Here is a 16,658-nt window from a genome sequence, read left to right on the forward strand (position 1 = left end):
TAAAACGTAAAAAATAGCCTTTAATAACGTTACATTTAGAGAACATTTCTAATGCAATACTTCAAAAAGACGAGAAAATCAGTTTACTTTGTAATGGGAGAAGGGCACCCAAAAAATTCAGTTTAGAAGTTCATAGATGATAGTCCCTCAATTTGAGCTCTTGAAGTCTTTTTGTATAAAACTTATAACCAAACTGGAAATTGTAAATTAGGGAAAAAAAAAACATAGATTGTACAATTTGAACCCAAGACACCTTATTCAAGAGTGATAACGAAAATTAGCGCAACTAGTGCCACTTCTTCAATAAAATTATATTATGAATGACTACCGAATATTTTGTGTGCCCTCCATTTTTTTATGCCTGGGGCGGTCGCTGGCTTGCCTTGGGTCAGGATTGGCCCTGTTTTTAAATCAACGAGTATAGGGTACTTGGCATAGCGTATTGCCTCAGTGGTTGAGCCTTTGTAAAAACACTCAGTATTCATGGTTTCAAAACTTTCTCTCCCCACTCTTTTGTTAAAAAAGAAAAAGAAAAGGAAAACAGTGAAAGTACGTGTCCGCTTTATCATCACTTAACGACCAAAATGAAAGACATGAAACAAAAGTCTAACATTACAACAAATTCTAACATCAAGTTTTCTCCTGTTATGCTCATCTGGCAGCTTATCGAGCAAAGTGTTACATGGAGGGTGAATCTTTGGATAGAGGTTCTACAACTAGGAATGGCGATGTGCACGGGCACTTCCCAAGATTCTAAAGAACCTAAAAAATGCGATCACCACTAACCCCCACCTTGTTAATCGTCTTCCATTGTGAATTTAGGCCTAATTGAACACCACCTTAATGCTAATAGTAAAACTTAGGTTATGTATAGATGCATTTAAAATAATTAAAAGTGTTTTTAATAAAAAACTTTCCGAATTTAAAAATACTTTCACTAAAATATAAGATGACCATATGCGGTTTTAGCCATTTTGGGCCAGGTTATAGGGTAATCCAACACCTGTTTGGGCTCGTTTAAGAGCCCAAGCTAACGGCATTCTTTAACACAGTTAAACGACGTCGTCCTCTACACTATCAGCTACACTCCATCTCCCCCGTCTCCCCTCTCTCTCTCCTCGCTTCTCCTCTTCATAGCGAACCAGAAGAATCGAAGCACCAAACCTAAACTCTCCGAGAGCGCAACAATGGCAGGGTCAGCCATGGTGTTGGATCCTAAGCCCTTGCCGGAGCCACCGGCATCGATCCCCTCCATAAGATCCGACCTCCAGCGCTACACCGAGCAGAGCCAGGCCTCCGATGAGGACGATCTCTACAGCCGCCTCAAGTCCTACCAGAGGCAGCTCGAGTTCATCGACATCCAGGAGGAGTACGTCAAGGACGAGCTGAAGAATCTGAAGCGCGAGCTCCTCCGCGCCCAGGAGGAGGTCAAGAGGATCCAATCGGTGCCGCTCGTCATCGGGCAGTTCATGGAGATGGTCGATCAGAATAACGGGATCGTGGGCTCAACCACTGGGTCCAATTACTACGTTAGGATTCTCAGCACCATCAATCGGGAGCTCCTAAAGCCTTCCGCTTCCGTCGCCTTGCACCGCCACTCCAATGCCCTCGTCGATGTTCTGCCTCCGGAGGCCGACTCGAGTATTTCCCTCCTCAGCCAGTCGGAGAAGCCCGACGTCACGTACTCTGTAAGTTATGCCCGATTGATGTGATTAGGGTTTTGACTGAAATTTAGGGTTCATGTGTTTGACTATCTTCTATGAATTTGTTGCATTAAGTGCTTAATTGGAGTAAATACATTACTAATAGGGTTTTGGGTTTGTGGAATTTAACGATATTCAGGTGCTTTTGAGGAGAACTGTGGCTACAAAGTTAGCTATTCTGAAAACATCACCCTATATTGGTGTCATCTGACTGCGTCGAGAGTTGAAAAACTAACCCTATATCTGTGTCATTTGACTGCGTCGAGAGTTCATTCTCTATGCTTAAGGGTCTTTATGTTAGGAGAATTTGTGTGGAGCCCAAAAGTTTACCCGTTGCTCAAGTTCTGTGATTCTAAGATTGGAAACTAACCATTCGTCTATGCGTAAAATTGTCAAGCTTTAGGCTTTATAGATTCTTTTCAAGCAAGAGATGGACTGCCTATTATTATTCGGTGATTGTTGTTTAAACTAGGAAACTCATTAATCATACCTTACTTGAAAGAACTGGTTGGTACATTGCTGAAATGTTGTTTTAGATTGAAATGAGAATTAACTCTTGTTTTAAAATGTCGAATTGTTGAGTACATTGCCTGTTACTACTATTTTCTTAAATTTACCATCAAGCATCCAGTAATGGAATCGATATTGGAATTTTTCTGAGTACAATTTTAATATAAGAGATTGAAGAGCGTTTGTTTAAAAGAAATTTGAAAAAAAAAATTGAATGAAATTCATAACTTAATATGATTAAGTCGTAGACTGGTACTATGTTTCAGTTCAGTTCCCTTTTCTAAGAACCGAACTTAACCAATCTAAGCTGTTTCCATGTAATAAAAGCAATTTGCTATGTGTTTGCATCTTCCTTCCTCTTAGCTAAATACTCCATAGACATGTCGGCATATCATAATATAATAATGTTAATCCCTTGTCCTTTTTATTTTTTATGGTGTATCAGGATATTGGAGGATGTGACATTCAGAAGCAAGAAATTCGGGAAGCAGTAGAACTGCCACTTACTCATCATGAGTTATACAAACAGATTGGAATAGATCCCCCACGTGGTGTATTACTCTATGGTCCACCTGGAACTGGTAAAACCATGTTAGCAAAGGCTGTTGCTAATCATACTACTGCTGCCTTCATCAGAGTTGTTGGTTCAGAATTTGTTCAGAAGTATTTGGGAGAGGTAAGCTTTTATATAAGATCACTTATCTAGTTTTTGTGTGCTATCTTATTTCTTATGTTCCACATATCCTTTTGAGATTTGCATTAGCAAATATTGTGGTCAAGTGTTGCCTTACTATCTGTGGATTTATGTTTATTGACTAAATGAGAAACATTTTGAGCACTTATTTATTTATTTGTCAAGGGTCCACGGATGGTTCGTGATGTTTTCCGTCTTGCCAAGGAGAATGCTCCTGCCATCATCTTTATTGATGAGGTGGATGCTATTGCTACTGCAAGGTTTGATGCTCAAACTGGAGCTGACAGAGAAGTTCAGCGAATCCTTATGGAGCTCCTTAATCAGGTAGGTCTGGAAGTTTTGATTTGAAAGAACAAGTATTCCGAATGAACTAAAACTTAAAATCCACCAGAACTTGGATGTTCAATGCATCGTTTTGGGGTTGGAGAAAATATTTGAACAAATGACAAACGAAAGTTCAACCCCGAAACATTCTTTTTCTGCTTTCTCTTCACAAAGTTGATTTGGGCTTGATATCTTTTGCAGATGGATGGGTTTGACCAGACAGTGAATGTTAAGGTTATTATGGCTACTAACCGAGCAGACACCTTGGATCCTGCACTTCTGCGTCCTGGAAGGCTTGATCGAAAGATTGAGTTTCCTTTGCCCGATAGGAGGCAGAAAAGACTTGTTTTCCAGGTAAAATAACATGTTTAAAGTATTTTTCAATGAAAGAATTATTACTCGTAGAATGTTGTTTGTAAGCTGTGAGGTATTCCTTTTTCTCATTAGCATAAGATTTGTAGCTTCTGCGATGTTCATGCTGTGCCATCCATATCAGTGGACTAGTTACTTCCCTTTATATCTTAGTTGTGGACTGCACAGGAGTTGGGCACCTCAAAACACACCTGCACCCAATGTCTACATGAGATTATCCCATTTAATTCTATATTCCTATGTCAACCTTACGTCTTACCATAGTTATGAAACTTAGCATCAGATTTCTATATAACTTTTCTTCTATATTTTCTATTGCAAACGTGATGTCTTACTCTTGTTTTCTTCTATATTTTCTCCTGTAATCGTTGTCTTACTCTTGTGGATTTTTGGCAAGCCATTGCAAACGATATAATGTTAACGTACCCGCTTGTCTTGCAGGTTTGCACTGCTAAAATGAACTTGAGTGATGAGGTAGACTTGGAAGATTATGTCTCTCGGCCAGACAAAATTAGTGCTGCTGAGGTGAGACATTAATTTCTTTTGGGAGAGAAAATGCTTCTTGTTTTAATTCTTCTACCAACATTAAATCCTGTTACTGTTATGCTGTCGGGCTTGTGCTATTCTTGAAAGGGGTGTGATATCCACACACCCCTTTTTACTTCTCACACAGCCTTCTAATTTTCGGCCGTCGGATGGGATGAAATGAAGAAGATCTAATGGATAGAAATTAACAAGGGTGTGTGAGAAGTAAAAAGGGGTGTGTGGATAGCACACCCCTTCTTGAAATAATAAGAATATTTGCTTAAAGCTCTTGGTTAGAACAATTATGGCGATAGAAATATACATGTTCTTTTTAACAGTCAAGGTGTTAGACAGATAGTTGTTTAGAAGAATTATGGTGTTAAGAATATACATGTTTTATATGGGACGGATCTGTAAGTAATGGCAGCATTGGGGACTAACATCGTCAAATGGGGTTGGATTTAGCCTTGTAATGATTGATAACAAAGGCCTAAATATGAATGGCCATTTGAATATGAGTTCTCTTATTTGACTTCACCATTAGTATTCTGTGTCTTGAGTATAAAGATACTGAAGCTTTGTGGTGGTCTCAGATCTTTTGTCTTTTTTATATAAAAATTGAGTCATTAGTAACTGTTGTAAATGGTTCTGTTTGTACAGATTTCTGCTATATGTCAAGAAGCAGGAATGCACGCAGTTAGGAAGAACCGGTATGTCATACTCCCAAAGGACTTTGAGAAGGGTTACCAAACCAACGTGAAGAAGCCTGACACTGACTTTGAATTCTACAAATGATTGGTGCTGGAAGCTCATATAATAGTTCAGTTGCTCGGGTAGATAAAAAATGCTGTGTCATGTTTAATTTGGTCACAATCATCGAGCAAGCCGCATCCGGAGATACTGTAGCACAATGTAGGGATGCCTTTTACGACATTCTGAATTATTGCGGTGATGATGTATGATATCGAGCCATGGAATGGTTTTATTTGGTGCGTTTTAGTTGGAGAATTGTTTAGGGTAACTGCGCTTTTGCTATTCTTATTTTCGACACAGATGTTGTGGCAGCATCCCTACCCAGTTAAGCACTACGATGTTTTTATTACTAGTCCACGTGGACGTGGTAGTGCTCGATTTACTTAGAATATCGACAGAATGAAATCTTAGTTACAGGGAAGTTTCTCTCTACTCAATGACTCTCTACTCAATGACGGTGGGGATGTGTTAACCAGACATTTTTTATAATGCCCTAAAAATTTAATCGGAAGCTAAGTTCGGTGATAGGCCAAAAATAAGATCTTGGTTAATCATTACTATTAACCACAATTAATTTCTTGAAATTTGCCATTGACTCAAAATTTATTTTATTCCTTTTTATGGCTGAGAGGAGGAACTTTCATACTTGGACCGAAGTCCAATTTGGCCGGGAAATACCTGAAATTGCCCTCGAACCGTCGGAAACCCTCTAAATGTGTGTTTCTGATTCGACATCAAAACGAACTCCGACGCCTCAACCTAAGCATGGGTTTTATTCCTGATGTTGAGGGTAGACTATTGATGGTGATAATTGATGGGAATGGTTGCAGGAACGGCGGATCGTTACCCTGCACCCACAAAACCGTACGGTTTCGTTCTTCGCGACTTGGGGGGTTAAACGAAGTGGGATTTAGGTGTAAATGGGAGAGGGAAGGTTGTGGAGTTATTTCTAGGTGGTGGCTTACCTTGATTTGACGGAGAAACGACGGAAAAGCCATCGGATTTCACTTTTACCATTCGGGTTAGGTCGCAGATAGAAACCGGGTCAAAGGGGATCCGGCCGGTTCCCTCCTCCTTTCTTCCCTCATTTCCCTCATTTCCCCTTCGCTTGCTCACTCTCTCCTTTCTGTCCTTTCTTCTCTCCTCTCTTCATCACAGCCATACACGTGGCATCACAGATGGTTGCTCCAGCAAAGTTGGAGCCTTCCAGAGAAGTGGTCAAATGACCATTTTGCCCTTGTTTTTGTTCGTTTATATCTCTTTCGTTATAGCTCCGTTTCGCGAATGGTTTTCGCCTACACGCTCGTAGGACCATCCTTTACCCAAATATGCCAAGAAATATGACAACGCTATAAGGATAAAATACACCCCCGTATAATCTAGTTTAGCCAACTAGGGGCAATTTCATCTTTTCAACTTATCGAATAATTATACCACGTAAATAATAATAAATTTCGAGAACATAATTTCATATTTCCCCCATTCAAATTTCATAACCATAACATAATCATAAACATGAATAACTAATTCATATATTTAAAAAAATTCAGGATATTACATTTTAAGTCTTTAAGCCTTAAGCCAAAGTGTTGCAGTATGGTTTTAAATTTGCCTTCTATTGTAGGAGAACAAACTTACATGGAATAGGGTCCTCGCCCACATGGTGTCTCATTCGATAATGCAGTGGCATGTGTAAGTTTATTTTGTTGAATACATATGATATTATCTACACTAAGAGAATTTTCACCCGTTAGGCAAGGGCATCCCAATGACAGTTATCATTTATTCTGAATAGTAATTGTCTTTGTCAACTCCACCTGTTTTACCATTGCCAGCACGATTACTCTTCACAAATATATATATATATATATATATCTTTTTTTTTAATTCACAATTGCCAATTGTCACTCAATAATACGGTCTGGTGGTATTCCTCTTCACTTGGAAGTGAGATGTCTTATGTTCGAATCTCGTAGCCGGAGAGTTCGATACCAAATTAGGTTGCCCATTGTGTGGCTTAGCCGAGCTCCTCATCCTTATAGTGTAAAAATATCGATGTACTAAAAAAAAATTCACAACTGCCAATTTATCAAGCAAGGATGTAGAAACTGTTGAAAGAAAAGGCCAATTAAATCAACACGAGAAGTTTTTCAGTATATCAAAACACAAATGGATACATTATATCATGCTATAATAGAAACGAAAAAATGTTAAAAGATGCATATTACTATACTTATGTTACGTGACTTACCGACTCGTATTTCCAAATAAAATAATTATCCAACACAGTCGAGTCACCGAACGAGGTGGAGCCACGTCTAAAGTACGTTTATCCTGATTTTTTATTACAGGAATATACCCCTCTATTATTGATTCGAACAAGAAAAAAAGTGTTGTGCGATCCAGCTGTCCTAACAGAGAAAGAAAGAGTGAGAATTTAAGTTTGAAAAATAGAAGAAATTTTTTGGTGTGACGGGTACCAGAGGTGATACATCACGTATCATTATAGAAATTATGACATATATATTTTAAAAAATTAATAATTTAAAAAATAAAACTTCCCACAACTTATATAAAAATAAGTGATGTACCTTTTGTATTTCGATCACAATAAAAAATTTCTCAAAAAATGGAGGTATAGATAGAAAATGGAGTACCAGGGATTAAATTTGGAATTGTTGATTGATATTGACTATATGCATTTTCTTTTGAAAGCACCATTCCTTGTTCGTCTATACTATTATTAAGAGAACCTCAACTTTTTTTTCCCAATTTTCTTATTTTGCCCTCGCTTTTGATAAACACTATTGACAAAAGGAGGGTAAAATGGTTATTTTATATCTTTTGATAAAATGACAATCATATTCCTATTTTACCCTTTTTCATACTTATTTTTTCAATTTTACCCTCATTTTTTATACACAATATTTACATAAGAATGATAAAACAGTAATTATGTAATAATTAAAAAAAATATGCACTTATAAAAAAAAATTGTTCATACACACAAAATGTGTGCTCTCTGCTAGTGATTATTTAATAAAAAATAAAACACATCGTTACATCCGGTTAAAAGATAAGGGCACTACCTACTGTAAAGACATCAAGAAAAGATGTTAAAAGAACTTTTAAAACAATTTAGTAATCACCTAGTATTACCTTATATTGATATTTTTCTCTATTTGTAAGTAAGAATTTTAAATTCGATTATCGTAATTTTAACCATATTATTGATAGTATATTATAAGGAAGATTATATTCACACACCTCAAATTACTTCTCTCACATCCCTTTAATTTTTTAATATTTTTCTATCAAGTGTTAGTAGTGTGTAGAAAATATTAAAAAAGTAAAAAGGTGTGAGATAAGTAATTTAGGGTGTGTGAATATAATCTCTCTATTATAAAACTAAACTCACTCTATCATTTTTAGCTTAGATAATATTTGTTTAGAACATAAAAAAAAAATTAGTAAAAGATAAGATTCAGAAAGAGCCAATGAACCAGACACATAAAGATTCCAGCACTCAAAAGTGTTAAATTGAGCACTCAAAGCAATGGACGGAGATAATTACTTTATAAAAAGTAATTTTATCTGATAGGAATTTACCCCTCAATTATTGCATGCAGCACCATTTTTTTGACGTTAAATTTTTCGCACAACCGAACCAATGAACAAGGAGGAGCCACGTCTAAAGTAAATCTATCCTCAATTATTTATTTCCGACGGGAATAATTTCATTTTCAATTATTATCTATCATCAATTATTTGGACGATGCACCATCTTATTCACGTTATAAAAAGTTAAACCTACCGGCATCTGTTGTCTATCATATCATTTTCCATTGCTCTTGAATTGTAACCCTAATTTGCTTCGAAGAGATAAGTTATCATTTATTTTGAATAGTAATTGTCTGTCAACTTCACCTGTTTTATCATTACCAGCGCAATTATTCTTTACAAATATATATATTTTCTTTAAATTCAAACTGTCAATTGTCATTCAATACTATAATATGTTGATATTTCTCTTCACTTAAAAATAAGAGGTCTTATGTTCAAATCTCGTAACTGACGAATTCGATACTAAATTAAGTTGTTCATTGTGTGGCTTAAGAGTGGGCACTTGAAACTGAAAATCGAAACCGAAACACGAACCAAAACAGACTGCACCGAACAATTTGGTTTTGCGGTTTTGAAACGATTTCAGTTTTGAAATCGAACCGCATTGGAATGAATGATTTGATTTCAGTTTTGGCTTTTGAAAACTACACCGCCAATACTAATAAACATTTAATTAGATGTCTGTATGAGATGTCATGTTTTTATTGATTGTTTGTTAGAGTTCCATACATTTAGTATCTACTCAACCACACTAGAATGTCATCATTCATCATTTGCTACATGTTTGCTTGCATCAAGTTTGCTTGTTGCATATATGGTTGTTGCAGGTTTATTTGTGCATTTATTGTCCTAATTTTAGACGGAAATAGATTATCAAAACATCCTCACTCAAATGTACTCATTGTTAACATGCGTTCATTAATTAATGTATTGTGTAGAAAATGAGATCATCTTATGCGCATATAGGTATATATTTTAAAATATACATTTCTTTCTTAAAAATCGAACTGAAACCGTATGAAATAACACTGAACTGAACCAAACAGTTTGGTTTCATTTCGATTTTGACTTCAAAACCGTACCGAACCAAACTGCAAAAAAAATCGATTTAAGTTTTGATTTCACTCAAAACCGCATCGAACAAAACCATGCCACCCCTAGTGTGGCTTAGCCGAACTCCCCCTCTTCCTAATGTAAAAATATCGACGTACTAAAAAAAATTAACAACTGCCAATTTATCAAGCAAGGATGTAGAAATTGTTGAAAGAAAAGACCAATTAAATCAACACGAGAAGTATTTCAGTATATCAGAACACAAATTGATACATTATATCATATCATATCATAATACAAACGAAAAAATGCTAAAAGATGCATATTACTATACTTATGTTACCTGGCTTACAGACTTGTATTTCGAAAAAAAATGCTTATCCAACACAATCTAGTCACCGAACGAGGTGGAGCCACGTCTAAAGTAAGTTTATCCTCAATGACTTTTTATTACAGGAATATACCCCTCTATTATTGATTTGAACAAGAAAAAAAGTGTTGTGCGATCCAGCTGTCCTAACAGAGAAAGAAAGAATGAGAATTTAAGTTTAAAAAATGGAAGAAATTTTTGAATGTGACAGGTATACGAGATGATATATTACGTGTTATTATACAAATTATGAGATATGTGTGTTGAAAATTTAATAACTTAAAAAATAAAAATTCCCACCACTTATAAAAAGACATAATGTACTTCTTGTATTCCGATCATGATAAAAAATTTCGCAAAAAATGGGGGTATAGCTAAAAAATGGAGTACCAGGGTTTAAATTTAGAATTGTTGATTGATATTGACTATATGCATACACTACTATTATTTTCTTTTGAAAGCACAATTCCTTGTTCATGATTATTTAATAAAAAATATAGCACAGCGTTACGTCGACGACCAAAAGATAAGGGCACTATCTACTGTAAATACATCAAGAAAAGATGTTAAAAGACATTTAAAACAAAGGAAAATTAAAGAAAATAGTTTGAAAACTTTGTGTTTTAATAAAATAAAAGGTAAATTGAATAATATAATGTTTGACTTTTTAGTGTAAAAATATGATTCGTTAAAGTGAATAGTACCGCGAGCTTTTCGTTAAAACTCCCTTAAAACAATTTAGTAGTAACTTAGTATTACGATATATTGATATTTTTTTCTATTTATAAGTGAGATGTTTTAAGTTCGATTCTCGTTAAAGACGAATTTGAATCACATTATTGATAGTCTATTATAAGGTTAAACTCATTCCATCATTTTTAGTGTAGATAATATTTGTTTAGAACAAAAAAAAAATTTAGTAAAAGATAAGATTCGAAAAGAATAAATGAACCAGACACGTAAAGATTCCAGCACTCAAAGCAACGGAAGGAGATAATTACATAATAAAAAGTAATTTTATCTGATAGGGATTTACCCCTCAATTACTGCATGCAGCACCATCTTTTTGATGTTAACGTTTTCGCACAACCGAACCAGTGAACGGAGCCACGTCTAAAGTAAATCTATCCTCAATTATTTGTTTATGATAGGAATAATATCAATTTTCAATTATTATCTATCATCAATTATTTGGATGATGCACCATCTTATTCACGTTATGAAAAGTTAAACCTACCGGCATCTGTTGTCTATCAAATCATTTTCCATTGCTCTTGAATTGCAACTGTAATTTGTATCGAAGAGAGAAGTTAAACATTGTGATTAGCTGAGCTGAGTTGAGTAGGGGAATTGAAGGAATGGCAGCTGAAGCTGTGCTTACTTTTGCTGCGGAGGGAATACTGGAAAAGGTGCTTTCACTTGCTGAGAAAGAATTCAGTCTTGCATGGGGTTTCAAAGCTGAACTTCGAAAGCTTAAAGAGTCATTCACCACCATTGAACTTTTATTGAATGATGTTGCCTACAAACCACAAGGTAGTATATATTTTTGAATTCTCTTATAATCTCGCACACACATGCTACAATGACAAGGTATTTAACTTGTTTTCATTCTCTAACAGCTCCGGCAATAGAGGAATGGGTGAAGAAACTCAAAGGCGTAGCTGAAGATGCTGAGGATGTCTTGGATGAATTCAAGTACGAAGTTGATCGGCGTAAAGTCGAAATCCAAAACCATATGAAGAGAAAGGTTCTGAACTTCTTTTCACTCTCCAATCCACTTGCATTTCGTCTTCAAATGGCGCATAAAATTCAGAAGATCAATGCATCCTTGGTGGATCTCGAGAGGAAAGCATCTCCTCTTGGACTGGTTTCCAGGAATACAGATGCAACCCGTCAGGGAATTACATGGGACAGACGAACCGACTCACTCATTGGCAAAGATGAAATAACTGTTGGAAGGAAAGATGATGTGTCGAATATAGTTAAAACCTTGACCGACTCCAAAAGCAACCAAGAAAATCTTGCGGTTATGGCCATTGTGGGAATGGGAGGCCTCGGAAAAACAACTTTGGCCAAGTCAGTTTACAATGAGAATTCGATACAAAAGTTTTTTGACAAGAGAATATGGATTTGTGTATCGAACCCTTTCGACGTCAATTTAATTCTACTCCATATGTTAGAACATCTCAATCCGGCAAAAGCCCCTTCGAAAGATAACAAGAATGCTCTTCTTGAGTTCCTTAACGAAGAGTTGAAAGATAAAAGGTACTTACTTGTACTTGATGACGTTTGGAACGAAGATCTCAAAATATGGGATAATTTAATGGAATGTTTGTCAAAGCTTAATTCTACTGGGGGTTCCAAAATTATTGTTACTACTCGCAGTGGCAAAGTCGCATCAATCTTAAAAAAGCTACTTCTACAATATGAATTGGGGGAACTTTCTGTGGATGAATGTTGGTCTATCATGAAAGATAAAGCTTTCCCCATTAACGGTGTTCCAGAGTTCAATAGCAATGCTTCGACGTTCGAGACAATTGGAAAAGAAATTGCTAAAAATTGTGGTGGTGTTCCATTAGTGGCAAATGTGCGTACTATTATATACCATAACATAGAATTAGCACATTTTTATTTTTATTTGTTTATATGTTTTTATTTATAAATTAAGACACTACGCACATCCACCCATGGGGTGCATCACCTTATAAATTATGACAAGATCTATTGACAAACATATTTTGACCGTATAAATTTCATAATTGGAATTATTCATTTTTATAATTATCATTTAAAGATTATCATTACAAAATAGGTTATATAGAGAGAGACCATTGCAACTCTTTTTCCTTGGACCGGATTGAAAGCCCCGGCAAGGTTTTATCGAGGCTCAATATGCACATTAACTTCAGTTTGTTGTCAGTTCGGACTTGTATTGCTTTGTTTGCAATGAATATTAAATATCGTTTTTCTCTTAAAAAAATAAATAAATAAAACCTAATTTGAAACATATATGCAATAAATGACCTATTATTACAAAATATTTACAATATATGCCACAAAGATGTCATTACTAATTTACTCACCCTAATTTTTTCAATAAATGTTATTCCTCACCCTAAATTGTGTCCTCCACGTATACCAAAAAATAATGTTTCTATAAATAGCATAAAAAATAATGTTTCTATAAATAGTATATATACATGTAAATTAATTTATATAATAATAATATATAGCTATATTAGTTTATCTTGTTTAAATTTCAAGGGATAGGTAAATTATTTGTACTGCAATAATGGGCTAGATCAAAAATAATAATATGAAGTTTCTTTAAATTATATAGCTACAATGAGGTAGGTAAATTATTTTTACAACACCTTTATTCTAAGTGGGTACACTAACATATAGATAGGTACATTAATTTCCATGAAAAAGGAAAATAGACACATTATTTTGTCTATCTTTCAAACCAAAAACATCATAACGTATCTATTTATATTTTAGCTATGTAAAATAGCATGCTAATAGGTAAATTACTTTTGCCGTAAAAACAATTTTGAACCCTAAAACAAAATTGTGGTGGTCATTGACAAAAAGAAAAACATTTTTAAGAAGGGAAAAAAACCCTAATCAGATGATAAATTATAACGTTAATGCCTTTAAAAAAAATCATTAATCTCCCTTTCAATCCACATATAATTAATTGTATATGTAAAAAAGTGTAATTAGAGGTATTTTAGCATCCAAAAAATGCAAAATGTCTGAAGTCAAATATATATAATTAAGGAATTTGCTAATATGAAGCATAGTCAATGAGTTTTATTTAAATGAAAAAGTTATGATGGATTTTATGAAGAAAATTGAATTTCAGGGACTAACGCTATATTTTAGTTACAAAATTTCATTTCAGATCATAGATATTAGCTATTTGATACCATGGATAATTGACTTGGTACCAACATTATCAATTTGTTCAATACACATGGATGATGAATGATTAAAAGGTCTCCAATTCGATTGATATTTAGTATTAAACTAAATGATCCAATCCCTTCGAATATTAGTTGCATTGTTTGCAAGATGAATGAATTGAGTTTGAATTATGAAAGTACAATTACGTAGATTGGTTTTCCAAAGAGTGGAACCGTTCATTTTCGTAATAATCATTTAAAGATCATTTCTATAGAAAAATCATACGATCACCAAAATCATTCGTTCGGTGATCGTTTAATTATCTAAATATTTTGTTATGACCCAAGTATCTTCTATGTTGTCTTAGGAAACCTTTAAAATTAAATGGAATTATTCCCTGTTTTTCTTTTTCTTTTCCATCAACTTCAGTTAAACTACTATACTCCATATAGATAATTATGTGATAGAAACTCTCTAATCCAATTAACAGGTTTTGGGAGGTATTTTGCGCACTAAAAAAAGTATTGAAGAATGGTCGTCATTTAAAAACAGTAGAATATGGAACAACCATTCAAAAGAAGAAGATAGAATTATGTCAATTCTGAGGTTGAGTTTTGACAACTTAGAATCACCATCATTGAAGCAATGTTTTGCATATTGCTCAATGTTCGAGAAAGATGCTGAAATTCAAAGAGACAACTTGATTCAACTTTGGATGGCTCAAGGATTACTCCGTTCTTGGCCTAATGGAATTAAAGATATGGAGGACATAGGCAATGAATATTTTGATATTCTATTGCAGAGCTCCTTATTTCAAGATGCTACAATGAGTGACAATGGCATAGTTAGTGAATGCAAGATGCATGATCTTGTGCACGATCTTGCAGAACATCTATTCAAATCTGAAGGCTTGACAGGAGACTTATGTGGCATAGATAATACACTTGAGATTCGACATGTTGCTCGGGTTTCTACTTCTACACTGGAAAAATTTCCAGAAAGAAGTGCTGGGAAATTGCGGTCACTGTTTTCTGATGATGGTGAAGTTACTACTAACATTCTTCCACGTTTCAAAGCTTTACGTGTCTTGAATTTAAGTGAAGCTAATATTGAAGAACTTCCAGATTCAATTGGTAGGCTGAAACATTTGAGGTATCTTGACATTTCCAAAACAAGATTCAAAGCACTCCCCAAGTCTATAGGCAAGCTCTATAACCTCCAGACGTTAAGAGGAACACAATGTGCCCTTAAAGAGTTTCCAAAAGAACTGCTAAACTTGATCAACCTAAGGCATATTTATTTTTATGCGAGTACAAAATTCCCACAGGGGATAGGGCGGCTGACTTACCTTCGAACATTATGTTACTTTTCGGTGGGTAATGAGATTGGTCGTCGAATCGAAGAGTTGGCTGGCTTGAATCAATTGAGAGGTGAATTAATCATTTGTGATTTGGAGCACGTAGAGAACGGAGAAGAAGCAGAGAAAGCTAAGTTAGAGGAAAAGACGAAAGTATGCCATTTACACTTCAATTGGACAAAAGATAGGTCAACAACTGACAACAACGAGGAGGAAGGTGTCCTAGAAGGTCTCCGACCACATCTTGAGTTGGAGAGCTTAAGTATTGAAAACTTCATGGGCAATAAGTTTCCACCGTGGATGATGAGTGGGTCATTACTAAACAACTTGAAAAAGATTAAATTACTTGGATGCCACAAATGTGAAGGAGTCCCACCATTGAGTTTATGGGCCTCTCTCCAGAATTTGAGTATAGAGAATTGCAATGGATTATCAGGCCCGTTGAGTTTAGGGGCCTCTCTCGTGGAAGTGATTTTACGGAATTGCAATGGATTATCTGGCTCATTGAGTTTAGGGGCCTCTCTTGTGGAATTGACAATAGAGGGTTGCAATAATCTGACATCAATTGAAATGAAAGGCAGCGGGTCCCTCACCGCCTCTCTTCAGAAATTGAGAATCTGGTTTTGTAATGAATTATCAAGCATACCTGCTCTTCCACAACAATGTCCCTCTCTTCAAAAATTGAGTATATTGGGATGCCCAAAGCTATCATGGTTTGGTGTCAAAAGTAGTAGAGTTGAGAAGGAGGAGAAGTGCATTAGTCTACAATCTACTTCAGATTTGCGCACCATGACCTCCCTTCGACGTATGTGGATTGAAAGATGTGAAAGATTAGAAAGTTGGGTGAGCAGCCTGCAATTCCCACTCTCTCTTGAGTATCTGATAATAGTCAAAATCCCTAATTTAGAGATTCTTCCAAGTTTAGACCACCTTAATTCTCTCAGGTATTTGGAAATCGGTGGGTTCTGGGAGGAGCTCGATTCCTTCCCTGATTTTGAAGTTGGATCATTAATGCATCTCACAAGCTTACAGTTGAATGGTTGGCCTAAGCTCAAGTCTCTGCCTCAACAAATTCAACACCTCACTTCTCTAACAGATTTGTGGATAGTTAACTTTGAGGGAGTGGAGACTTTGCCAGAATGGTTGGGTAGCCTTACATCCCTTACATATCTGAGGATTCAAGGTTGCAAGAATCTGATGAATTTACCAAGTGTCCAAGCTATGCAACGCCTCACCAAATTACAAACTCTAAGGATTTATAATTGTCATCCCCTTCTAAATGAAAGATGCAGGAGGGACAGCGGCACAGATTGGCCTAAGATTTCTCACATTCCATATTTCAGAAGTAAGTTTTTTAAATTATTGAAATCAAATTTCTAAGCTGATGTTATATGTTTATCATTTTTCTTATTTTATTCCGTGTCTCCACTAGTACTACACTCAAATGTAAACTAGTATAACATA

The 16,658-nt window shown here is 35.4% G+C and overlaps 2 protein-coding genes across 18 annotated transcripts in view; both read left to right on the top strand.

Annotated features, from left to right (window-relative positions):
• LOC126589217 (putative disease resistance protein RGA1) overlaps positions 1–16,658 on the top strand; it is a 120,256-nt gene that overhangs the window by 98,697 nt on the left and 4,901 nt on the right. For 3 of the 17 annotated variants that reach the window (XM_050254444.1, XM_050254443.1, XM_050254446.1), the window contains 2 exons: positions 11,676–12,515; positions 14,328–16,539. The exons of 13 other annotated variants lie outside the window; for them this stretch is intronic. In XM_050254444.1, the coding sequence (XP_050110401.1) occupies positions 11,676–12,515; positions 14,328–16,539 (3,052 nt within the window). Of the gene's footprint in view, positions 1–11,070; positions 11,462–11,547; positions 12,516–14,327; positions 16,540–16,658 lie in introns of those variants that run through there. One more of the 17 variants, XM_050254445.1, reaches the window with a different exon arrangement.
• LOC126589224 (26S proteasome regulatory subunit 6B homolog) lies at positions 1,074–5,302 on the top strand. The gene is made up of 6 exons (XM_050254456.1): positions 1,074–1,688; positions 2,659–2,889; positions 3,073–3,231; positions 3,433–3,585; positions 4,045–4,128; positions 4,789–5,302. The coding sequence occupies exons 1-6, from the start codon at positions 1,188–1,190 to the stop codon at positions 4,921–4,923; spliced, it is 1,263 nt and encodes a 420-aa protein (XP_050110413.1). The 5' UTR covers positions 1,074–1,187; the 3' UTR covers positions 4,924–5,302.

This window comes from Malus sylvestris, chromosome 11 (genome assembly GCF_916048215.2).
Source record: "Malus sylvestris chromosome 11, drMalSylv7.2, whole genome shotgun sequence".
Lineage (NCBI taxonomy): Eukaryota > Viridiplantae > Streptophyta > Magnoliopsida > Rosales > Rosaceae > Malus > Malus sylvestris.